Source organism: Trichoderma aggressivum (genome assembly GCF_033847375.1).
Source record: "Trichoderma aggressivum f. europaeum strain CBS 100526 chromosome Unknown scaffold_057, whole genome shotgun sequence".
Taxonomy (NCBI): Eukaryota; Fungi; Ascomycota; class Sordariomycetes; order Hypocreales; family Hypocreaceae; genus Trichoderma; species Trichoderma aggressivum.
In genome coordinates, this window is record NW_026946423.1 from 177,747 (window position 1) to 202,989 (window position 25,243).

Here is a 25,243-nt window from a genome sequence, read left to right on the forward strand (position 1 = left end):
CACTATGGATTGTCATTGCAACCACTGTGATATGAAGCGTTCTTACTGCCGCTCACTCCACTAACGACAGTCAGTATTACTGCATATCATCAGCGTCGAAGAGCATTCGCTAGAATGTAAGCGTCATATACTACTCCGAACCGAGCTAGTCGCCCTTGATAAATGCCAGTTCATCTGGGCGACTTAGGTTTGCGCGTAGCCGTAATCCTCGCTCCTCCAGACTCCGGCGTCCACCAGCGCCACTAATATCGACTTCCTCTGCCTCGAAGCCCCTCAGTTGTGCAAATAGCAGGGGCAGTACTTCGGTTTTCCATACTTCCACTCCGCTCCGCCGCGTAACGACAATCGCTGCAATGACTAGGACAAATGACAGCACGGCGAGGGCAACAGGCAGCGCCAACCAGCGCCAGCTGACGTGAATAAATGTCTTTTCTACCAACGTCTGGCCGGCATGTGCCGTGCCGTTGAGACTCGCTCGGATAGGCTCCGTCATACTAGAGGCCAGTCTGTTCATAGCCGCGTCTATATCTACTTCAACCCCTAAACGTGAGCCCACTGGCGGTGCCTCAGGCGCATTGTCGAGATACACCAAGGCATTCGAACTCATTGTGTTGATGCCTTCACTGAAGAACCCGGTGGAGAATAATACTGACAGGTAACTATTGAGGTTTTCGTAGTCGATGGCTTGGAATGAGTAGTTGCTTATGGCACTCGAGGTGTTGCTATACAGAGTGTCGTAGAATGGGGCTGTACTCCCAAACAAGAGGGGGTCTTCTTCAGGCGCCGTCACATTTATCACACCATTCGTGACATTGATAAAGGGATACGTCTTTGCGCAGAGGCTAAGCGAACAGGACCATCCCGCGACAGGTAGATCTCTCACATCGTCCAAGCTGATTGAAGCGGGCATTGCCAGTGGCTGAACTGCTTCAAAGCTGACGAGAGTCGCAGGAGCGTCAGTCGCCTCCGAGCCACCAAATAAAGCGCTGGCATTCCATTGTGTGCCGAATATCCCCTGTTCATATCTCATCGTCGCAAATACGGTCTGAAGAGTCTGGTTGTTTGGCGTTTTGAATTGACACTGGGATACGGTGGGACCCTCGGTCTCCAGGAAAGCGACAAAATCTCCATTGGAGCAATCTCTGGTTATTTTGGACGTGATGTTTTGGCACGAAGAGCAGACTCCAAGCGTGCGGATGTCGGTCCATGGAAGGGCAGGTTAGGCTCGGTTGAATGTTCTCTACGTATATACCCTGCATGATGGCTGCAGTCATTGCCGGATCAATATTTCCTACTGCAAATGGGTCAGGATTTTGTTTTACGACCAAGTAACTTACTTACACAACGCAAAGCTCGAAACGGCACGGTAGTTGGATGGCGTGTAATTGCGAGATGCACTGAAAGAGGATACCAGCTCTGAATCTACCACGAGCCTGGAAGGAAAGCTAAAGACTAGCTGCACAAATGGATCCATCAGTAACCCTGCAATGGTTATCAGCGCTGCAAAGCAAGCAAGGAGGGAATGTCTATGTCGGCGTAGAATCAAGACAAATCCGCCGTAGGGTCCCCGGCTTGCTCTATCAAAGAGACTGAGATCGGCGAGACGCCTGGGCTGGCCATTGAAGTGAAGCCATTTCAGTTGTCCTAGGACCTCGGTGATTGCCAGCATGAATGATGACTTTGAAATCGTAGCTAAAAACGAGATTACGGCAGTTGGTGAGATTACCAGGCTCCACTGATCCAACTGTTTCCCGTCTTCGTACTTGAGAACGATTATGATGGCAGCCAAACAGACTAAGCTGAAGAGGCATGCAACAATCTCCCACAGCCACAATTTGGCAAAGACATCATTGACCCCCAGACGCGCATGATGATTTCCCCGACGGTCCTTTTCCTCTGTGTGCGGTAACTCAGTATCCCGTGGTGTTGCGACACCGACGACATCTGGCTCTCGAGGTACTGGTTGGTAATTGTCCGCCTTTTGATCCTCTACTCGTTCTGGAAATGTCGGTTTGTACATTGTAAGAGTTTTCGCTCCAATAGACAAGGTTTCAAAATGTCACTGTAGTTGTGGTTGAAGCAGTGAAAGAGACAGAAACGGATTAGAGGGGCCACCATCACGCTATATAGCCTGTCGCCGTTTATCTGCGGGCGCATTTGGTTGCCATAAACAAGGGGAGTATGTATGATTAGGTTACGGTCAGATTTGCCTGATCAGGCCCAGATACAATTTGATGCGGCGACTTCAGTATTGGTACAAGGGCGGACTTTACGAAATACTGGAGCTATTGGTGGACTGATCCAGCAAAGGCAGTCAGGTATTCACGAGATTCTCCACTGAGCGTACGTACTCTACCAATAGAGTGTTACAATAGCTTATATCAGGGTTGTATAAGTCTTACATTTAAATCTTACATTCCAATACTTGCGAGGTTTTGGGTACATGACTTCAATATAATGGGTAGTGACATCAGAGGCAGGGGCGCAGCCTTCTTCTGATCTAGGTACATGTAGGTAGCTATTGCAGCTTTACTGATCCTCTTCATAATAATTATAACCTCCATAACAGTAACATACACCACATAGTCCATCCTATGACTTGGTTTTGTTGTTGAAATCGAGCAATATGTGTGTGCACGTTGGTCGATGGACCACGAGACAACGCCTCAGTCTGACTGCAGTCTTGTTTATGCAAGATCTCGCGCGAAAATTCCAAATTTAGACAACCCGCGTCTAACCTAGCACAGCCATTGGCGGAGAGTGGCAGCAGTGCTTTTGAACCATTCCTGAAAAAGAAGGTCTCGGTTTTCGCTCTCGGTTTTCGCTTCAAGATGGAACCACAGCAGACATATTATATCGGCGTCCGAGCGCATCTGACACAATGCACTGCGATATTTCGCCTCCTCTGCTGGGTTACAGCTAGATTGACAAGACTGCGGATGGCCAATCTAGATATGCTAACGGGAACTTCCGAGAGGTATTGGGTGAAGTTACCAAGTTCTCGAAAAGTTGCGGCATTTCCCGTACCCACACAACGGAGCTGTACGAGCAGTAACCAGGAGCTCTAGCATAGCAATTCCATGCTTTTGTTTTAGCTCCATGAATGCGTATGCCACCTCCGGAGAGCTTTTCCTGAATGTTCTTGTAGACAACTTTACAATTGTACAAGATTCATCTAAATTTTACGCGGATCAACGTGGTACAGGGTAGCGTGTGACGATATGGACCTGGTCTAATACATAGACTGTGAGCTATGCCGCAGCAATTTGACGTCAGCGACCAACGGTGGATCGTCACTCAAAAGCAACGACGTAATTGCAGATAGATGCACCGATTTCCCAACTATCTGGGGTCGAGTCGCGAAGTGTGCGCGGTTTGGTATAATGTGGGGAGGGTCATGAGGTTCCAATGCACTACTTAGTAGGACACATGTTCACCGAGGCTGGGCAAGTACAATACAAGTATCTCTCCTTGTGCACGCATGCTCAGGATCCAGCAAATGGCGTCAACAAGGCTTCTTGCATCCCCTCGATCGAGTGATATATCAGGGGTCCATCAGGTACTTGCCAAAGTCTTGAGCGTGACTCTATTCATTGTTTGCAAGGTCCGTAGCAGTGAGCACGTGCTGACTGATATCTGCCGGCTCAACACCGGCTGATCTGCCACAATGCGCCACATCGCATTCCCCGCTTGCCCGCCTCCAATTGGCCAGGCTCGGTCGCTTATCTGGTCGCTTCGATAATGATCGATCTAACCTCAAATGGGCAATCGTCACAATGAGAGGCCTGGAACTCGGGTTTTGGAATTGACAACAACCAAAGTCGGCATTGGATCAAGTCAAGTGTTAGTAAAAATGCCCAGGCAAATGTGAGATAAATCTTTCATGATCTGCTGCAGAGCAATAAGTGGTTAGACTGTTGTGTCCCTTTTGTTTCAGCTACAGCATATAAATTCCCACGGCAGTGCGGCAGAGGCAGCCTGTCGACCAGCTTGTGCGCTGCCAAATGTAATAGAAGATATTATGAGGAAGCTCATTGATCTATTCTAAGCCTCAGCTTTACTTTATCCAGAATTCCTGTCTCCTTGAACTCCCGGCATTAAACACGACTCAGTTCAAGTTCCGACTGCCACGTCAACCCTTTCTGCATGGGAAGTGTGTTGACTCCCAGTGTAAGGACAAAGATGAGCTTGTCTCAGCCACTGATGGATCTACAGTGACGACCAGTTTGGACTATTGTATTCAGAGAGTATTATCACGAGACCTGAAACATAATAGGTTTGTGATACATTCTTACCTCAAGGGAACGAACGGATCGAAACATTTTATGTTGGATTCCAAAGGAACAGGCATATGGGCCAATGGCCTGAAGTATATCGCAAGCAGTATTGAGGTGCTTCAGACCTGCGTCAGGAGTGGCGCCTTGCATCTGTTCAAAGTAGGCAAACATCATCGGTACATAGATCATGCTGCAGTACTCACTTTCATCTGCAGAGGAAGAGGACAGCAAAGCATTTGGATTATTCCCTCGCGCCTTTTTGTCCCAAAGACGCTTGTGACATGAGTCGTGAAGGGACATGTGATAGCTCTCCAGAGCGGCAAGATACCAATGAAGTGCATCCACAGCAGTAACATTATTATTACTTGCGACGGCATAATAGACGAGAGCCGCCGCACGAATGGAGAATTTGACGGAGGGTGACGTCGTCGTGGCCATGATGTTGGGTAGCTCAAACACCCATGAGCGCTGAGGGCGCCTGGAGCTTGTAATGAAGTCGACAAATACGCCCACAAGGTAGTATTCATTATTGCAAATATCATCCAACCAAGGATGGGGTAGAAACTGCTCTTGCGCGTTGGCCATACTGAGCAGAGCGTGATCAAGATCTGACTGTGTGGTGGAGTCGTTTGGGCCATGGTCAAGGAAGACGGTCTCTTCCAGATATTCTGGCGTTTCTAGAAAAGGGATTGCTGGGGATTCAGTCGCAGGTGACACGGCATTTAAAAAAGATCCGTTGGTAGTGGACGCGCAAGGCGAAGGATGCTCGTTAACTGATCGAACTGGGGGTCAGTCATCCGGGATTTCAATGCTCTCCTGAATATTGGTTGGCGTAGGGTATTTTGCTCTGCATTTTATAGCTTTGGCGCGTCGACCACTCTCGCGTTTCAATATCTTACTGGTCATGTCTAGGAATACGGCACCACGTATGGGCCCAGAGCAAGAGAGACCCAAGCGTGAGCATTGTTTGCAGCGAGGGAGGCGCTCATCACACTGTTGTAGAGAGGCATGTGTCAATCTTGCATGCATTCACATGTAGATTGGTAAAAAGTGGAAGAATGCAGTGGTGGGAAGGATTCCTATCATGTATAGGAATTGGTAGGATGTAATATGGTCACAGCATATAGAGAGTCCTGTCAGTCCTCAATTAAAAAAACCAAGACTTACTTTGACGTGCCGTTGTAAGCATTGCTTGCAGCCTCTGCTGCGAGCTGGACGTGAGTTTTGCGGCATGCCGCCTCGTGCGGACAGCCAGCGTTGTCGGGAGAATAGCTAAATTGTGACCTGTGGACTTGTCGTTGGTGCTCTTCTTTTTTGTCTGTGTGGATGGGAAAAGGAGACGAAAAAGGATCAGAATTGACTGAGAGGGCTCTGCTGCAGCGTGGTCGGCGAGGAGGGGGGCCCTTGAAATTGCCGACGCCGGCCGCGTAACAGCTTTGAGCGTCGGCGACAAACTAACTGTATGGTCTGGTTATAGCCCATCTGCCAACTCTAGAGCCGTTAGGATGGCCGGCTTCCCCATGGGGCTCATATCGGCGCTACAGAGTAAATCTCTTGGCCTGGTTGTGTTCTCGTAGCTAGCAGGTCCGCGGATTCGTACAAACACAAGCAATATCGTGACTACAAGGCGCCCACTATTACGTGACCCCTGTTCGTCTCCGAATTGTAGTACATCACCCTTGGTAGTCATACTAATAGTAAAAATACCTGCGGAATCCATTGATCGAGCCATTTTGAGAACCTGTTCATTCTCCAAGCTGTTTTGTGCATCAATTTCTGCACTAAGAGATGGCAGAGTTCTAGCAATCGATTGAGGTTATTATGGAATAATCGCCCTCACATCTATCTTGTAGATCTTGATGAGTCGTCAAACAACGGGCAAGCCTTCAATCTCTGATACTTCGTAGGATCCAAGGAGTCAATGTGATTGAAGGCATTGGCTTCCTAATATCACATCAGCTTCGACTACGGGAATGTGTTTAACGATGCTGGTAGTTATTGCCGCGGCACCGCTTTTACCCGGGATTCTGACGACAAAGACTGTCTTATGTGAATAGTCAAGTCTACATTTTCGAGGTATTAATGGGATCCGCCCTATCACAGCATTAGACAGGCACCGAATGCTAGCTCTGTCTTCCCTTTATTATTTCAGCGAACCGCCGCGGCTAGCAAACCAAGCTTCCAACTCTGGAATCCCCACCGCTGCGGATAACAGCATCTTTCCAAACAGGTCGACATCACCGGCCTTTGCTTCACTTAGCATCACGGTGAATTGCCCGTCAATGATGAGGAAATGATTCCTCTGCCGCCAAGCGTTTCTGAAATCCAACGCTGTCTCTGCCTGCCATAGATGCTCCGACACCATCCACGAGTGGCACAGGCCCAGCCGTCCATCGCACTGGTACAGGTTCTGGCTGCCGGTGAGCACGCGATACGCCTGTAGAAAGAAGAAGGTAAATAGGAGCGTCCGCCGTGCCGATTCCTGGAAGATCCAGTCCTTCCACAGATCCGAGAGCGTGGCCAGACAGCACTCGGAGAAACGGTCTGAACAGTTTCCCTCGGTGTCGAAGATGACGTGCGCAAGGAGGCCGATTGCAGAGGTCTCGAGAATTGGAATGGTTCGCTCGCCTGATGCCCGAGCGCTGATGTTTCCATCAAAGAGGCGGATAATATGGTAGAGGAGTAGAGCTTGAGTGTGAGCAAGGCTGTCCATGGGCGTCGTTGGTAAAGGCTCGCACAACAAATCCTGCACTCGAGACTCGATGCAACGAAGAATAACAGGTGCATTGGCTTGATTCTTTGCCAAATAAAGTGCACAAGAAGAAAGAGCATCTATTTTTTTTTTTTTTAAATCTTGTTAGTTGCAATATATCCGATAACAGGACAGAGAGATGCTTTTGTACCTTGCATCGAACGGGGCATGCTATCGGCATAGAGCAGCGGATGCGACCATGGTGTCTGCATCTCCATCACCATAGTCCTGGGAGCTTTCTGGATTTGATCCAAAGAGAACTGCAGTCTTCTCGCGACAATCTCTGTCAGTCGATCATGGAGTCCCTTGGTGGCTGGCGCCGTTAGCATGGACGGTCGCGGCACAGCGTCGTAGTCCCGACTCTCATCACTGTAGTTAAGAGTAGCAAGGTCGGCGAGAAATTGATGCATGTTGTGCTGGCTGGACTCTTCATCTACGTTTGCAATAGGTCCAAATTGACAGGCCATTGGCTTGGCACCCTCCGTGCAGTCATCGCCCAAGCCGCCATCAGGAACAGCCACGTCCTGCAACGGCGCAGGCTCCAATGCAACACGACTGGGAGACTTGGCCTTGGTTCGCGGCGTACGTGACGGATACTCGCACTGGATTTGTCGCTGCGAGCACCTCAAACACGCCGGGACGGCAAAGTCGCAGCGGCGCTTGGCTTTGATGCATGACGCGCAGCTCTTCTTTCGGGGCGGTGGGTTGTAACGCTCACGAGCCGTAAAGGACATGGTTGGTCAAGGCTCTCGAGAGCATATCGTGTCTCTGGGCCACAACTTTCGCCGGAATCCCGCCGCCAGCTGATTCATGCGTCCAGATGAACAGTCGTGTGAGTATGGAGCAGAAGGTTGTGAGTGTAAAGAGCAAGATTAAAGTTGGGAGCTTCTGCCTGGTGATGTAAAGTGCACGGGCTCGGCGGAATTCCGCCGCCTGCTACGAATCAACTACCAGCTTTCGTAACCGGCGGAGCTCCGCCCACCAGCTACTAACTCCTCTACGAACGACGATTCATAAGCTAATCTCAGGAAAACTCGCAGCGGAGACATCTAGGGATATTTTTTGATCATGACAGTCGTTCAGATAATACTCTTTGCAATAAATATATTAGGCAGCGTGCGTCTCGCTCAGAAGACTGATATAGGCTGAGTTCAACACAACGACTACTCATTTACTGAAACAAAGCAAAGTTTATACCTCTTAAATTTCTTATACGACTGCGTCAGAATGTCTCAACCAAAAGTCTTCGTTTGCGGTGTCACTGGCACACAAGGCGGCGCCGTTGCTCGCAAGCTTCTCTCTGAGAACGTGGCAGTAACCGCCATCGCCCGTGATCTCTCTTCGCCTCAAGCACAATCTATCGAGGCCCTTGGCGCCAAGCTCTTCCCTGGAAACTTCGATGACACATCTACTCTTGAACGAGCCTTGGCTGGCTGCACTGCTGCCTTTCTCAACTTCAGTCCTGACTTCAATGACTGGACCGCTGAGCTGCGCTGGGCAAAATCCATCATCGCAGCTGCACAGAATGCAGGGGTAAAACACATCTTATACTCTAGTGGATTTGCTGTGAACGCCCCCGAGAGACTCGAACATTGGGACCCAGACAGCGTCATGGCTATAGTGCTGCTCTCGAAACAGAGCATCGAGAATGAAGTGCGTGGTGCGGGCTTCAACTACTGGACCATACTGCGGCCAGGCAACTTCATGGCAAACTACCTGCCGCCGAAAGTCATCATGTATGGCGATCTTCCGCGGTCAGGAATTTGGCACACTGCTCTGCTCAAGGAGACCACACTGCCCATGGTCGACGAGGACACCATTGGCCACTTCACGTCTGCGGCAATTCTTAACCCTACTAAATTTACCGGCCAAGAGATTGAGCTTGCCGACGAGCTCCTTCGCCCTGAACAGATTCTTGAAAGACTCTCAGCCACCGCTGGACGACGACTGAAGGCCGAGTATATGTCAGATGCCTCTATTGAGGAGAAAAAAAGCAACCCTTTCATTCTCGGACAGTTTGCTATGCGTGACATGGTTCAATTCGTCGACATGGAGAAGGTGCAGAGCTGGGAGGTTCCATTGAGCTCATTCAATGCATATCTCGAGAGAAACAAAGAGTATGTCAAGAAGACTTATCAGCAGGCGGCATAAAGCAAAACGATTATTTGTACAAGTGACCTAAGAGTGTTGTTCTTCATAGAGATAATAAAGAGTATAGCTATTCAGCGAGACAGAATTGTCATAAGATAACAACATTACCCCAAAATGAATCTCTCAAGCCACAAGCAGTTCAGCAAGAGTTAAGCAAATATATGCTAGCAATGAGCCATGTATATATTACTAATACAGAAGGAATATATCGTCTATGGTGCGGGGTACATTATGTTTTTACAACTTTACTTATTCACACATAAATTGCCGCATATGTTGAAAGCAGCTCCGCTCTTTATATAACTCTACTTTTTACCAAAAGTAAGAAATGGAGAACTGCGTGATAGAGGGTAGCAAGGTTATTCCGCACTGGTTGCCAGGCGGAGATTTATTCTGGTACCAACTCAAACTACCTGGAGGTGGTCATGATTTTGTGCTTGTCAATGCTGTCAAGGCCACTCGCCAAGGGGGCTTTGCCGAGGATACTCTAGCTCAAGAGGTAGAGCGTTCAACGGGCCAGTCGGTCAACTTGAAGTCTCTAACTGAAAGTGACATGGAATGGAACAGCTCTCTCGACAATGGAAATTTGAAGGGAAGGTTTTTAAATACAGAGGTTGCTTCCCCATATGCGGCCAGCGAAGTATCAATTCGATTTCTCAACAGATGCAGTCGCCCACTAACGATAGAGTGGCTTGATCACTCGTGCGAGCCAGCCTCGCGAGGTGTTATTGAAGTGGGGAAAACCGGGCACTTCACAACTTGGAGTGGGCACATATGGAGAATACATGTCAAAGAAGATTCAGATTCAAAGGTTCTATACGCTGCTCCAAAAGAAGAAGACAAAGATGCCGTTGTTATCGACGATGATCTTCTGCGTGGTGGGGATGACGTGCGCAAATCCAAGAATGACGCGGGATTTCCCCGAATCTCTATACGAAATGGAACAGTTTGGTCTACTAATGAGAATGGAGATGAGCAAATCCTTGCTAGCAACGATGGCGAAACTGACCTATATGACGAAGAAAGAATATACATCTCTCCCGACTGGCAATTCGCTGTTATATGGCAGTATACGCCTGAACAAGACTACAGGATGCACCTGGTTGAGTCTTCACCTGCTGAACAGCTCCAGCCGAAAATGAAGTCTATTCAGTATCTCAAACCTGGTCATCAAGTCAGACTTGATAGACCTCGTCTATTCGACCTAAGCCAGCTCAAAGAAATCCCAACAGACGATGCTCTGTTCCGCAATCCATACGCGCTGACAAATGTCGGTTGGAATAAGAGCGGAGAAGAGTATAGATTCATTTTCAACGAGAGAGGTCATCAACACTTGCGAGTTATCGGAATCTCTATGCATGGCCGCGTTCGAGTCTTGGTAGAAGAAAGTAGCAAAACATTCATCGACTACTCCACCAAATTGTATCGTCATTTGACCTCAGACACGGAGGAGATCATATGGGCCAGCGAGCGTGATGGCTGGAATCATTTGTATCTCTACGATTTATCTCAGGGTGTTTTGAAGAACCAAATCACGATAGGCAACTGGCTCGTCAAGGCTGTCAGTAGAGTAGATGAGAAGACGCGCCAGATTTGGTTCTCCGGCTATGGTATGGTCAAAGGCCAAGATCCGTATTATGCTCAGCTTGCAAGGATCAACTTTGATGGTTCAGGGCTCACAATGCTTACCGATGGCAACGGAACTCATTCCTGGAAGTGGTCTCCAGATTATCGCTATTTGATCGATACGTGGTCAAGAGTCAATTGTCCCCCAGAAGTTGTGTTGCGGGATGGAAATACTGGCGCCAAAATCCTGACTCTCCAGGAAAGCCAACTCGCCCGCCTTGTTGACTCTCAATGGAATGCTCCGGAGATATTTTCTACCCCAGGTCGTGATGGAGTCACTATGATACATGGCATTATCATTAGACCTGCAGATTTTGACGCCAACAATAAATATCCAATCCTCGAAGAGCTATATGCTGGACCACAGGGTTACTATACACCTAAAGTGTTTTCGAATTACTCTTGGTATCGCGGCTGGGCTGACCGAGGCTATGTCGTTGTAAAACTCGACGGCATGGGGACAAATTGGCGATCGAAAGCATTTCACGACGTCTGCTACAAAAATCTTCACGACGCAGGGTTTCCTGACCGCATCAAGTGGATCAGAGAGGCAGCGGCAACGCGTCCATGGATGGACCTTGAGCGCGTTGGTATTATGGGCACGTCTGCTGGCGGCCAAAGTGCGGGTGCTGCACTGGTCCATCACGGAGACTTCTATAAAGCGGCAGCAGCAGACTCTGGATGTCACGATAACCGCATGGATAAGATTTGGTGGAACGAGCAGTGGATGGGCTGGCCCGTTGATAAATCGTACGAGGACGCGAGTAACGTCTGCAACGCTGAGAAGTTGCGAGGGAAACTTATGCTTATTGTTGGGGATCAAGATGACAATGTAGATCCGTCATCGACGTTTCGATTTGCAAATGCTTTAAACAAAGCAGAGAAAATATATGAGATGCTCCTCATACCGGGCGGCAAGCACGGCTGTGGACATGGAAAATATGGTCAAATGCGGCAGGCTGACTTTTTTCAACGCCATCTCCAAAAGAAGTAGTAATTCTTATGTATATAGCTTCGACTCGACTATATTCTTACCAATCCGTATCTGATAATTCAGAATCTATCACTCTTGATGCAGCCAGAAATGTATAAAACGAGAAAAAACGGTTGCAAAACCACCACCACGACTTTGGAAAAACCCTTTTTAGTGACGACTGCATTGACTCGGCAATTGAGATTGTAGTGTGCCCGGGAGATACATCTCCATTTCTACAACCCTGGCTTTGTAGGGCCGCAACAAGAGCTCTTTATTCCAACGCATGGGATGACGTGGAAGTAATAGAGAATGCCCTGGCGAAGCTGAACTCAAGATGGAAAGCCTGGGGTTTGTTAAACAAGGCTTTCTTAATTATCAAAAGAGTAACTGACAAAACACCCCGTAGGCATATACGTTCAGCTTCTCGCTATAAGCAAAGCAATAGAGACAATACAGGTGAAATCCATCGATAAAAATACTGACGGCTTTGGATGGGTCTGATGTGGGAACTCGTTTCAAAAGCTTCTAACATACAGCACTCGGGTGTGCTCTTACATATATAACAGAATGCTCTGATATCTTGCTGCGTGTATAATGGGAAACAATGGAAGTTAGGTATGCCTAACTTTACTAACCCTACTTGAGTTGTTACCCCGAAATATGACGTATTGCCAGATTTTCCCCAGCCAGCCCTAATGCTGTATTTTCGGATCTTACCGCAATTCTTTACCCACTCACTTGTCCCATTGGTTATTTGTTAAAGTAGCCCGGAACGTTCCAGTTTCTCCTGTAATTCATTACTGTCAGACTTTGATGGGTTATCTACTCCCACGTATGTGTAATAAATCTCTCATAAAATGCATAAATAATAGCCCGCAACAAGACTAACTGGACATCTATATTTTAGGTGCATGTATGCGTATACAAGTAAATTGAAGCGATCTTACCAGTACCGTGGATGAGCTGGCTCGTCGTCTAATGCTGAAAAGGTGTTATACGGACCTCTGCATTGCATTCACGGAGGCTTCTTTTTTATTCTTTCTTGGCATGACATGGGTCACAACACTTGTATGGTTAAGTGTGAGCTGACTGTGCCGAACCTAACTTTGAAGTGGCGCGATGAAGGCCAGCGTGAGCAAGCTGGTCGCAGGTGATCGTATAAACCTTATGGCCTCCACAGACGTACTGTCAATTCCCACTTGTTATTTACCGGTACAAAAATTGCCGAACGCACTCTGAGTCCAAAATCAATGATGGTACAGGTTGAAGATTGCAGGACTAGATTCCTCCACGATTGTCTTTTGACCGTTTGACCCGTCAACCGCCTTTGTGAGTTCATCAATAAATGCAATTGAACCACCGTCCCAGTTGATTCCGCGCTGCACGAAATCGATATTGAACAAAGGAGTACAAACAGCGAGAGAGGTGAGCCCTGTCGCAAACCTAGCTGTGATTAATATTTTGTCTACTAAGTGGATCTATAATCTTAGGTCACTATCACTCTAATAATAGTCAAGACGTCTGTCTCATCAGCAGCTAGTATCCGCTTCAGACAAATATATTTACCGAAGGCATTAAAATATCACCTGTTAAACACTAAAGCGGCTGAGGACAAACGAAGATGTGATAGCCAGTCATGGGACCAGCATAGGTTACAGAAGTATATAGAGCCAGAATGTACTCACTTTATCTCACTGGTTCAACTCAGTCAGAAGTAAGTCTGCTGTAGCTAGCGCAACCTGGTCATCACCTAGAATGAAGTCCAAACCTATCATATTCTATGACCTTGCTGGAAGAGTAAACAAGTGTTACTCAAACAACACTTGGAAAAGTACAGCAAGACGCCAGCCCCTCTCTTTTATATCATATCGCAACAGATTCTAACTGGAAAACAGTACGTTTGGTGCTTAATTATAAAGCTGTCCCCTATGAGGTTGTGCACACTGAATATCCTGACATCAAAGATCTTCTTGTGTCCAAAGGCGTGAAACCTAATGTTATCGATGAATATACATGGTTTCCATTTACTCTTCCGGCAGTGACACTTCCTGATGGATCGACTGTTCAAAACTCACGCGCTATTGTGGACGAGCTCGAACGGCTATTTCCATCACCTTCTATGCGGCTTGACAATGGCTACACGGAGCGCGCTATACGCCTTGCCCACGACCTAATGATGGGGCTTGGGGCGGATAATTGCTACAGGCTATACAGCCGAACCTATAATCCGCGTACAACTACGCATTTTAATAATGTATATGCGCCCTTTTTTAAAGTTTCGTCGCTATCCGAGCTCGCCGATAGTCCCTTGGTTTGGGATGGTGCGTGGGCGAGCGCTCAAGACGCTCTGAAGAAGATAAAGGAGCTCCTGAGCGAAAATCCCGAGGGCCCATTCGTAGAGGGTACCACTTTCAGCTACGCGGATTGTCTGATCGGAGGAGTTTGGCAGTGGCTGAGGGTTCCGAATCCAGAAATGTTTCAAAGGGTCATGAGCTACGACGAATTATTCAGGAAGCACCAAGAGGCATTGGCACCATACCTCGAGCGCGATGGCTAAACACTGATGAAAGACTGTCGTGCTGGTACAATAATGAAACCCGACTCAAGCTTTGCTACATTTTGTCAGGAACGGGTGAGGTCGGTTTACTCAGACCCAGGCTCGGCCAAGTAAAAGGCCGCGACGGCAAGCCCATCGACAAGTGATGTACATGATAGACACGGCCGCTCACAAAAGCCGTAGCTCTGCAGTCTTGCCCCTCTGGCACTGGTGCACGCTTATATTTTGCCATACGCAGTAATACCACAGTCATATACTACAAGGGAGTTGTGTTCACTGAGCATGTTTCATTTTACTCCCATCCGCTGCGCGTTCGAAAACATACGTTTCTTCGATGTAATCACCAGGTGGAAACGCCAGCCATTGAGCAGCTCCCCACTCAGTTCGCTACCTTAGCCCCTCGTTACGCCGCGTGAGCCTATCTCGCGCTTGTAAATACTAATCCCATTCGCTGAGGAAACTGACGTTTTGGTCGAGGAACTCGCCCCTCAACTTGTTCATATCATAGATCACCTTACTCCAATCACCTAGAACGGCTTCGGAAAGTCGTACTTCTATCACACGATACATCTACATGTCTCTGATTTGCAAATTCCCGCTGCATATAAAAATTCGAATTACGAGTGATTGATTATTAATACTAATGTCCGGATATATCGACCAAACAAAGGGACCGGACATATTGACCCACAGTGATTTGTATGTATGATACAATGGAAACAAAACTTACAAATCCAATATTCAGGTACCTAGTTAATTGAAAAAAAAAACATGTCTTATACCTTTGAAACTAATCTGAAAAGTCTTGTGAAAGTTTTTAGTAGTTACTTGTAGTTAATGAGGTATGACTGATACCCACTGGCCCTGAGTTCTCAATTGACCTAGAGGAGATCATTTGTTATATAACGTTGCTGTTAAGACACGCGTTTTGGAAATGTTCCGTAATGCGTATTGTAAATGTTACATTGTAATACGGGCAATTTATCTCCAGAAAGGAGAGACCATAGACCTTTGAACTTTGACACAGAGCAAAAACGGACCGTGATGGAGGGTCAAAAAGCGGGAAGCTCCGTTTCAACGGATGAAGCGGCCGCTGTAGTACAGTCACCAGTACGAATGCAGCAGAAAATGCCAGGAACAGCAGCGTCTCTGGGGATTATAAATTAAGCTTGAGTGCTAGTGTTACAAGGGAAGGCTAATCGTACATGTTTGGAACAGTTACCTGCCAGGCCAAATTACTAACGTACTTACGAATTTATTTAGTAAGCGAAGCTATACGCATAATAAGCGCATTATATTAGTTTAAAGCAAAGATGTGAGAATAAATCAATATTAAGATAATTAGTAAGATAGTGTAATATCCTAACTTAATACTAGATAATATAGGGTAAGTTCCTAAGGTAATAAGCTAAGGTTAATTAGTTTATATTAGCAAAGAGAATAAGAAGTAGCTTTAAGTAAGTATAATTATAAAGTAAGTAAGATATAATAAAAATTTAGTTTATATTTAATTTTAATATTTTATTAATAACTATTTATTTAAGTTACTTAAAAAGTATAGAAAATTAAATTTTATATATTTAGTTATTTTATAAAAAGTATTATATTTTATTACTCCTTAAAGTATTTAAAGCGCTTATATAAGTTACTTTAATTATAAAAGCGTTAATATTTATTACTTTTATTTATAATTAGTTAATTAAGTAATAGTTATTTTAAATACTTTTTTTTTATATTTTTATTAAATTAGGTTATAATATAATACCCCTTTTTTTATTAATTTTATTTTTAAAACCCTATAGGGCTTTATACTTAATTTAGTTATAATACTTAATTTTTATAAAGTATATTTTTTTTTTTTTTATACTTTTATTATATTAAATTTATTTATAAAAGTTTATAAAAAATATAAGAATTTTTCTTTAATAAAGTATATATTAACTTTTAAAGTAGTTATAAATATATTATATACTTATTATTATTATTTTAAATTAACTTATATTATTTTTAAAACTTTTTTTTATTATAAAAATTATATAAAAGTAAAAAAATTATATAATAGTATTTTTATTATAAATACTTATAAATAGTCTTAGTTTTTCTCTTAATATAATAGTAATTAATTTTTCTTTAGTTAAAAAAGTAATAGCTTAAAAATATTCTTTAAAGTATAAGGAGGAAAAGGCTAAGAAGTATTTTAATTTATTAAATACCTAAATAATTAAATTATAATTTAAACTAGCTAAAGTAGCTAATTATTTATTATATATTTAAAAAATATATAAAAAAGCTAAAAAGTAAAATAAGAAGTTATTTTATTATAATATAAAAAAGGCTAATACTAAAGTAGTTATAAAGTAAGTAATAATATAAAACCTATAGCTATTAAGTATTTTTAATAATATAAATTAATTTTCTTTAAGTATTAGTTTAAAATATAAAAATTTAAGTTTTTTTATATTATTAAAAAAAACTTATATATTTTTTTTTTTTCTTAAGCTAAGGTTTTATTTATTAAGTAGTTAATATTAAGAGTTTTAAATATAATTTTAAAATATTTTAAAAGTCTTAGATTAGTTTTATTATATTAAAGCTTTTAATAAGTTCTTAAGTATTATAAATTAAGTTATACTTTTTTTATTTAACTTAGTATTTAATTTTATTATTTTTTTTTAGATTTCTTTATATTATTAAAACTTTTTTAACTTTTTATTTTTTCTTATTTTTAATAATAATAATTTTATCTAAAATAAGTTTTCCTATTACTTTATTATTTTATACTTTTTTTAAAAATAATATATAAAATATAAAGTATTTTAGTTATATACTTTTTAATATTTTTAATTTATAATTAATATTACTAATTTTCTTTAAGATTTTAAATAAATTTATTTTTCTAAAGTTAAGTTTATTATTTAATTAATTTATTTTAATATTTAGTATTTTATAGCCTTATATATATTAAAGTAAATAAATTATATCCCTTTCCTAAAGGTTTAATTCCTTAATTTTATTTTTATTTATATAATATTTTATATATTTTTAAATAAGTTTAAGCTATACTTTTAATTTTTTATATAAGTTAATTATTAATTTTACTTAAAATTATACTTTATTAATATTAAGTTTTTTTTAAAATAGTTTATATATTAAAGAAATATATTTATATAAAGTATAAAATAATATTAACTTAGTAAATTTAAATCTTATATTATTATAATATAATTAAGTAAAAAGTAGTTTATTAACTTAGTTATTTTATTATAAATTAATAAAATATTTAAAGTATTATTTTATAATTTAATTTATTTATTTTATTTAATTATTTATTTTAGGATAATATATATTACTAAGTTTATAATTTACTTTAAGTTTTATTATAAATTCTTATTAAAACTTAAAAGTAAAAGTCTATTTTTTATTTAAAATAATTTCTTAAGGTAAGTTATAATTAATTATTATTATTCTTATATATATATATACTAAATTTTCTACTAAGTATAATTTATAATAAAGTAAAAAGTAAGCTTATTTTATAAATTTATTTACTATTACTAAAATACTATTATAAATTACCTTAGTAAAAGTTTTTTTAAAAAGTAGTAAATTTATAATATAATTAAAAATAATTATTTCCTATAGTAGTTTAAGTATTAATAAAAGTTATAATTTTTTATAAAATTTATATTATTTATATTTAATATATTAGTATTTATTATAAGTTAATATAATATTAATAGTAATTTTTTTTATTTTTTAAATTAATATATTATAAATATTTATTAATATATAATTATAATTTCTTAATATTTAAATAAAGGGTATTTATAAATATATTTTATAACTTTTTTTTATAAGTTAAAAAGTATTTAGTATTTATTTTTATTTATAAAATATTTATTTTATACTATAACTTAAAATAAAAATTAATATAACTCTTAATTTTTAATATACTTTTTAATTTTTTTAAAAAATTTATTATATTTTTTTACTTTAAAAATTAAATTAAAGGATTTTTATTTATAATTACTTTATATATTTTAATATAATATAATATTTTAGTAATTAAAAATTTCCTAAAAATAATTTATTTTTTTACTAAGTATATTAATTTTTTTATTTTTTAATTTTTTATAATATATAAGTTTATAATTAAACTTACTTAGGAATTTAAAGTATTTTAATTATTATTTAAATAGTTTTTAAGTAAATATAAAGTAAATAATATTTTAATAATTAATAAAAATCTTAATTTAAAATTTACTTTTTTTATAATATTAACTTTATTACTTTAAGTAGTTTTTAATTTTTAAGAATTTTTTATTATAAACCATATAATTAAGCTTAGCTTTATTAAGTTTTTATAAGTAAAATATAATAAAGTAAAATTTTTTTTTATTATTTTATTAATTTAATACTTTTTTAATTATAAATTTAAATATATTAATTTTAATTTTTATTAATTTTTTAAAGTTATATATAACTAAAATAAGTTCTAAAGTAATAACTTACTTAATTACTTAAAATACTTATTTAGCTTTTTTTATTTATTTAAATTTCTAATTTTTTTTTATTATATTAGTTAAGGGTTAAGTAAAAACTAAAAAATTTTAAATAAAGTATTAATAATAATTAATTAATTTATAAAAACTTTATATTTTTTAACTAATATTAATATTAGTTATTTATTAATTATAATAACTTTTTTTAAGTTTATTTATATAAATTTAAGAATAATAATATATTTTAGGAATTTTATTTCTTAAGTATAAAATTAATATTTCTTAAGGTTTATAAAAAAATAATTATTTTATAATACTTAAAGTATTAAATATATATACTCCTTATATTTTTTTTTAATTTTAAAATATATTAAAATATTATTTAAGTAAATAATAATAAATTTATTTTAATATTTTTAAAAAATATAATTAATTCTTTTTTAAAAAAATATAAATATATTAATTAATCCTTAAGATTATAGGCTGTAAACTCGTCTCTAATATTAGGGTTTAGGTTATATAAAAAAAAAAAATTAACTAAACTACTAACTAAAACTCTTCCCCTAGGGGAAGCTAGCTACTAAAACTCTTCCCCTAGGGGAAGCTAGTTACTAAACCTCTTCCCCTAGGGGAAGCAGCCACTTAGTTATTTTAAAAAAGCTAACTTAACCTTTTCCCCTAGAGGAAGCAGCTTATTAATTATTTTCAAAAGCTAGCTTAAGCTTTTCCCCCGGGGGAAGTAGTTAATTAATTATTTTTAAAAAGCTAATAAAGCTTTTCCCTTAGGGGAAAAAGTTACTTAGTTATTTTTAAAAAGCTAATAAAGCTTTTCCCCTAGGGAAAGCAGCCTATTAATTATTTTTAAAAAGTTAATAAAGCTTTTCCCCTAGGGGAAGTAATTAATTAATTATTTTTAAAAAGCTAATAAAGCTTTTCCCCTAGGGGAAGTAGCTTATTAGTTATTTTTAAAAAATTAATAAAACTCTTCCCCTAGGGAAAGTAATTACTTAATTATTTTAAAAAAGCTAGCTTAACTTTTTCCCTTAGGGAAAACAGCTTATTAGCTATTTTTAAAAAGCTAATAAAACTCTTCCCCTAGGGAAAGTAATCTATTAATTATTTTTAAAAAGTTAATAAAGCTTTTCCCCTAGGGAAAGTAGCTTATTAACTATTTTTAAAAGCTAGCTTAACCTTTTCCCCTAGGGGAAGTAATTAATTAATTATTTTTAAAAAGTTAATAAAGCTTTTTCCCTAGGGAAAGTAATTAATTAGTTATTTTTAAAAAACTAATAAAGCTTTTCCCCTAGGGAAAGTAACTTATTAATTATTTTTAAAAAACTAATAAAGCTTTTTTCCTAGGGAAAAAAGTTACTTAGTTATTTTTAAAAAATTAATAAAGCTTTTTTCTTAGGGGAAGTAATTACTTAGTTATTTTAAAAAAGCTAGCTTAACCTTTTTCCCTAAGGGAAGTAATTACTTAATTATTTTAAAAAAGCTAGCTTAACCTCTTCCCTTAGGGAAAATAGCTACTTAGTTATTTTAAAAAAACTAACTTAACCTTTTCCCCTAGGGAAAATAACTTATTAATTATTTTTAAAAAGCTAATAAAGCTTTTCCCTTAAGGAAAATAATTACTTAGTTATTTTAAAAAAGCTAGCTTAACCTTTTCCCCTAAGGAAAGTAATTACTTAATTATTTTAAAAAAGTTAGCTTAACCTTTTCCTTTAGGAAAAATAGCTTATTAGCTATTTTTAAAAAGCTAATAAAACTCTTTCCCTAAGAAAAGTAATTACTTAATTATTTTAAAAAAGCTAATTTAACTTTTTCCCTTAGGAGAAGTAGTTTATTAATTATTTTTAAAAAACTAATAAAGCTTTTTCCCTAGGGAAAGTAATTATTTAGTTATTTTTAAAAAGCTAACTTAACTTTTTCCCTTAGGGAAAGTAATTTATTAACTATTTTTAAAAAGTTAATAAAACTTTTCCCTTAGGGAAAGTAGCTTATTAACTATTTTAAAAAAGCTAACTTAACCTTTTTCCCTAGGGGAAATAGCTACTTAGTTATTTTAAAAAAGCTAGCTTAATTTTTTTCCCTAGGGAAAATAACTTATTAGCTATTTTAAAAAAGCTAACTTAACCTTTTTCCCTAGGGGAAGTAGTTTATTAACTATTTTAAAAAAGCTAGCTTAACCTCTTCCTTTAGGGAAAGTAGTTAATTAGTTATTTTTAAAAAGTTAATAAAGCTTTTTCCCTAGGGAAAGTAATTAATTAGTTATTTTTAAAAAGTTAATAAAGCTTTTCCCCTAAAGGAAGTAACTTATTAATTATTTTTAAAAAGTTAATAAAGCTTTTCCCCTAGGGAAAAAGATTACTTAGTTATTTTTAAAAAGTTAATAAAACTCTTTCCCTAAGGGAAGTAGTTACTTAGTTATTTTAAAAAAACTAATTTAACCTTTTCCCTTAAGAAAAGTAACTACTTAATTATTTTAAAAAAGCTAGCTTAACCTTTTCCCCTAGGGGAAGTAGCTACTTAGTTATTTTAAAAAAACTAACTTAATCTTTTTCCCTAAGGGAAGTAGTTTATTAGTTATTTTTAAAAAGCTAATAAAGCTTTTTCCCTAGGGAAAGTAGCTACTTAGTTATTTTAAAAAAGCTAGTTTAACCTTTTTTCCTAAGGGAAATAACTACTTAATTATTTTAAAAAAGCTAATTTAACCTTTTCCCCTAGGGAAAGTAGTTTATTAGCTATTTTTAAAAAACTAATAAAGCTTTTCCCCTAGGGAAAGCAGTTACTTAGTTATTTTAAAAAAGCTAGCTTAACCTTTTTCCCTAGGGAAAGTAGCTTATTAATTATTTTTAAAAAGCTAATAAAGCTCTTCCCTTAAGGAAAGTAATTACTTAGTTATTTTTAAAAAGCTAGCTTAACCTTTTCCCCTAGGGAAAGTAGCTTATTAGCTATTTTTAAAAAGCTAATAAAACTTTTCCCTTAGGGAAAGTAGCTTATTAGCTATTTTAAAAAAGCTAACTTAACCTTTTCCCCTAGGGAAAGTAACTTATTAACTATTTTTAAAAGCTAGCTTAACTTTTTCCCCTAGGGAAGTAATTAATTAATTATTTTTAAAAAACTAATAAAACTTTTCCCCTAAGGAAAGTAATTAGTTAATTATTTTTAAAAAGCTAATAAAGCTTTTCCCCTAAGAGAAAAGGTTACTTAGTTATTTTTAAAAAGCTAATAAAGCTTTTCCCCTAGGGGAAGTAGCTACTTAGTTATTTTAAAAAAGCTAACTTAACCTTTTCCCCTAGGGAAAGTAATTACTTAATTATTTTAAAAAAGCTAACTTAATCTTTTCCCTTAGGGAAAATAGCTACTTAATTATTTTAAAAAAGTTAGCTTAATCTCTTCCCCTAGGGAAAATAACTTATTAATTATTTTTAAAAAGCTAATAAAGCTTTTCCCTTAAGGAAAGCAGCTACTTAGTTATTTTAAAAAAGCTAACTTAACCTTTTCCCCTAGAGAAAGCAGCTACTTAGTTATTTTAAAAAAGCTAGCTTAATTTTTTTCCCTAAGGGAAATAACCTATTAGCTATTTTTAAAAAGCTAATAAAACTTTTCCCTTAGGGAAAATAGCTACTTAATTATTTTAAAAAAGCTAGCTTAACCTTTTCCCCTAGGGGAAGTAGCTTATTAGTTATTTTTAAAAAGCTAATAAAGCTCTTCCCTTAGGGAAAGTAATTACTTAGTTATTTTTAAAAAACTAACTTAACCTTTTCCCTTAAGGAAAGTAGCTTATTAGTTATTTTTAAAAAGCTAATAAAGCTTTTCCCCTAGGAAAAGTAACTTATTAATTATTTTAAAAAAGCTAGCTTAACCTTTTCCCCTAAGGGAAGTAGCTATTTAGTTATTTTAAAAAAGCTAGCTTAACCTCTTCCCTTAGGAAAAGTAGCTTATTAGCTATTTTAAAAAAGCTAGCTTAACCTTTTTTCCTAGGGGAAGTAGTTTATTAACTATTTTAAAAAAGTTAACTTAACCTTTTTCCCTAGGGGAAGTAATTAATTAATTATTTTTAAAAAGCTAATAAAGCTTTTTCCTTAAGGAAAGTAGTTAATTAATTATTTTTAAAAAGCTAATAAAGCTTTTTCCTTAAGGGAAGTAGTTTATTAATTATTTTTAAAAAGCTAATAAAGCTTTTCCCCTAGGGGAAAAAGTTACTTAGTTATTTTTAAAAAGCTAATAAAGCTTTTCCCCTAGGGAAAGTAATTACTTAATTATTTTAAAAAAGCTAACTTAATTTCTTCCCCTAGGGGAAGTAGTTTATTAGCTATTTTTAAAAAGCTAATAAAGCTTTTCCCCTAGGGGAAGTAATTACTTAATTATTTTAAAAAAACTAACTTAACCTTTTTCCCTAGGGGAAGTAGCTTATTAATTATTTTTAAAAAGCTAATAAAACTTTTTCCCTAGGGAAAGTAATTACTTAATTATTTTTAAAAAGCTAGCTTAACCTTTTTCCCTAGGGAAAGCAGCTTATTAATTATTTTTAAAAAGCTAATAAAGCTTTTTCCCTAGGGAAAGTAGTTTATTAACTATTTTAAAAAAGCTAGTTTAACTTTTTCCCTTAGGGGAAGTAGTTACTTAGTTATTTTAAAAAAGCTAGCTTAACCTTTTCCCCTGGGGAAAGTAGCTTATTAACTATTTTAAAAAAGCTAGCTTAACCTCTTCCCCTAGGGGAAGTAGCCTATTAACTATTTTAAAAAAGCTAGCTTAATTTTTTTCCCTAAGGGAAGTAGCTTATTAATTATTTTATAAAAGTTAGTTACTAATCCCTAACCTTACTTAAATTTTACTTTTTAAATAATTAGCTTAAAATTTTTTTCTTAATTCTTTATAAATATTATATATAAATATAATTAATCTCCTTACCTTTTTTTTATTTTTATTTTATTTTTTAAAAGTAATAATAAAATAATTATAAATTACTAATTTTACTAAAAAAGCTAGTTTAGTAAAGTAATTTTATTAAGGAAGCTTTACTTTATATTTATTTAATTATATACTATTTACTATAGTAAGTAAGCTTATATTAATATAAACTTTTACTAAAGGTTATTTACTTACTATTATAAAATTTCCTTTTAATACTTTATTTTTATATTAAAAAGTTAAAAAAAACAGGCAGATAAATAAAAGCTACCTTAGTAGCCTTTATTAAAGTTTCTATAATAGAAGTATAGGCAGACTTAAGCTAAAGAATTATATAAAGATTATATATAGCACTAGTGTAATTATTATTATATAAACGCATTTTTATAATAATAGCCTAGGCTTACTAAGGGACCTAGCTAATATATTAAAAAGTATTTAAGTAAGTAGCTAAAGAACCCCCCTGCTTAAGCTACTTAACTTTTATAAATAAGCTAAGGTTATTAATAAAGTTATAAAGTTACTTAATAATTAATATTATTTAAGGGTAGCTTAGTAGGTATTAGACTAGGGTAGTAATAGTAAGAAATAGTAAATTTATAAGATTTATAACTATAATAATTATTTAAAAAGTAATTTACCCTAAAGTATATTATTTATAATATACTAATTTTTATATAAATATACTCTTAAATTATATATATCTCCAGCTTTATATAAATTAATAAAAGCTTAAGCTTATAAACTAAGATAAGTAAATTTAACTATAGCTTATATTTATTTATAATAACTAAGGTAGTAAAAATATTCTTAGAAAAAGTAATTCTTAAGATATTATAAAAAAACTTATAACTACCCTTTCCTTAGATAGTAAAGTAGTAATTAAGCTCCTTATATAAATATTAATTATTATATATAATAAGTAATAGTATATTTTTATAATACTATAGTACTAAATAACTATTAGTAAAAAAATATTTAATATATTAAAGTAGGTTAATATAATAGCTTATAAACTTAATAATATAAGCTAGGCCCCTTCCCTCTTAGCCCCCTTTAATATAATAGTTATTATTAATAATAATAATAATATTATTATATTTTACTAATCTTCCTAATTTACTATTATTATATTATTATTAAGTACTAGCTTATATAATACTTATATAAATTATAGTTTTAAATATTATACTTTTAATAAGTATTAAAAATATTAGGCTTACTAAACTTAAAGCTGCGCTTATATAACTAAACTATTTTAAAAAAAATCCTTTTTAATAACTAAAATACTCTCGTAGATCTTTTACTTAAAGGCTATAGGGTTAATATAGCTAACTACGTTTTATAGTAGAGGATTAATATATCTACTACTGCCCTTAATATACTTAAGGGGAAAATAAAAACTAAAGTAATAGCTAGCGCCCTGCCTTTACTATATAATAAGTAGCTTAAGCAGTTAGTAAATACTATTAAGAAAGTAAGCTA

The 25,243-nt window shown here is 36.7% G+C and overlaps 6 protein-coding genes across 6 annotated transcripts; 3 read left to right on the forward strand and 3 right to left on the reverse strand.

The window, feature by feature from the left end:
- Positions 1–145: 145 nt before the first annotated feature.
- Triagg1_9705 (uncharacterized protein) lies at positions 146–2,020 on the reverse strand (the record flags this gene model as incomplete). The annotated part of the gene is made up of 3 exons (XM_062904692.1): positions 146–1,125; positions 1,253–1,294; positions 1,342–2,020. 3 exons carry the CDS (start codon positions 2,018–2,020, stop codon positions 146–148), a joined length of 1,701 nt encoding a protein of 566 aa, XP_062751393.1.
- A 2,387-nt stretch (positions 2,021–4,407) lies between these two features.
- On the reverse strand, positions 4,408–6,990 carry Triagg1_9706 (uncharacterized protein; the record flags this gene model as incomplete). Its single annotated transcript, XM_062904693.1, has 4 exons — positions 4,408–4,427; positions 4,481–5,059; positions 5,445–5,735; positions 6,435–6,990. The coding sequence occupies 4 exons, from the start codon at positions 6,988–6,990 to the stop codon at positions 4,408–4,410; spliced, it is 1,446 nt and encodes a 481-aa protein (XP_062751394.1).
- A 134-nt stretch (positions 6,991–7,124) lies between these two features.
- On the reverse strand, positions 7,125–7,763 carry Triagg1_9707 (transcriptional regulator family: Fungal Specific TF; the record flags this gene model as incomplete). The annotated part of the gene is made up of 1 exon (XM_062904695.1): positions 7,125–7,763. The coding sequence occupies one exon, from the start codon at positions 7,761–7,763 to the stop codon at positions 7,125–7,127; it is 639 nt and encodes a 212-aa protein (XP_062751395.1).
- A 493-nt stretch (positions 7,764–8,256) lies between these two features.
- On the forward strand, positions 8,257–9,180 carry Triagg1_9708 (uncharacterized protein; the record flags this gene model as incomplete). Its single annotated transcript, XM_062904696.1, has 1 exon — positions 8,257–9,180. One exon carries the CDS (start codon positions 8,257–8,259, stop codon positions 9,178–9,180), a length of 924 nt encoding a protein of 307 aa, XP_062751396.1.
- A 328-nt stretch (positions 9,181–9,508) lies between these two features.
- On the forward strand, positions 9,509–11,800 carry Triagg1_9709 (uncharacterized protein; the record flags this gene model as incomplete). Its single annotated transcript, XM_062904697.1, has 1 exon — positions 9,509–11,800. The coding sequence occupies one exon, from the start codon at positions 9,509–9,511 to the stop codon at positions 11,798–11,800; it is 2,292 nt and encodes a 763-aa protein (XP_062751397.1).
- Positions 11,801–13,537: 1,737 nt separating this feature from the next.
- Triagg1_9710 (uncharacterized protein) lies at positions 13,538–14,339 on the forward strand (the record flags this gene model as incomplete). The annotated part of the gene is made up of 2 exons (XM_062904698.1): positions 13,538–13,613; positions 13,678–14,339. The coding sequence occupies 2 exons, from the start codon at positions 13,538–13,540 to the stop codon at positions 14,337–14,339; spliced, it is 738 nt and encodes a 245-aa protein (XP_062751398.1).
- Positions 14,340–25,243: the final 10,904 nt, after the last annotated feature.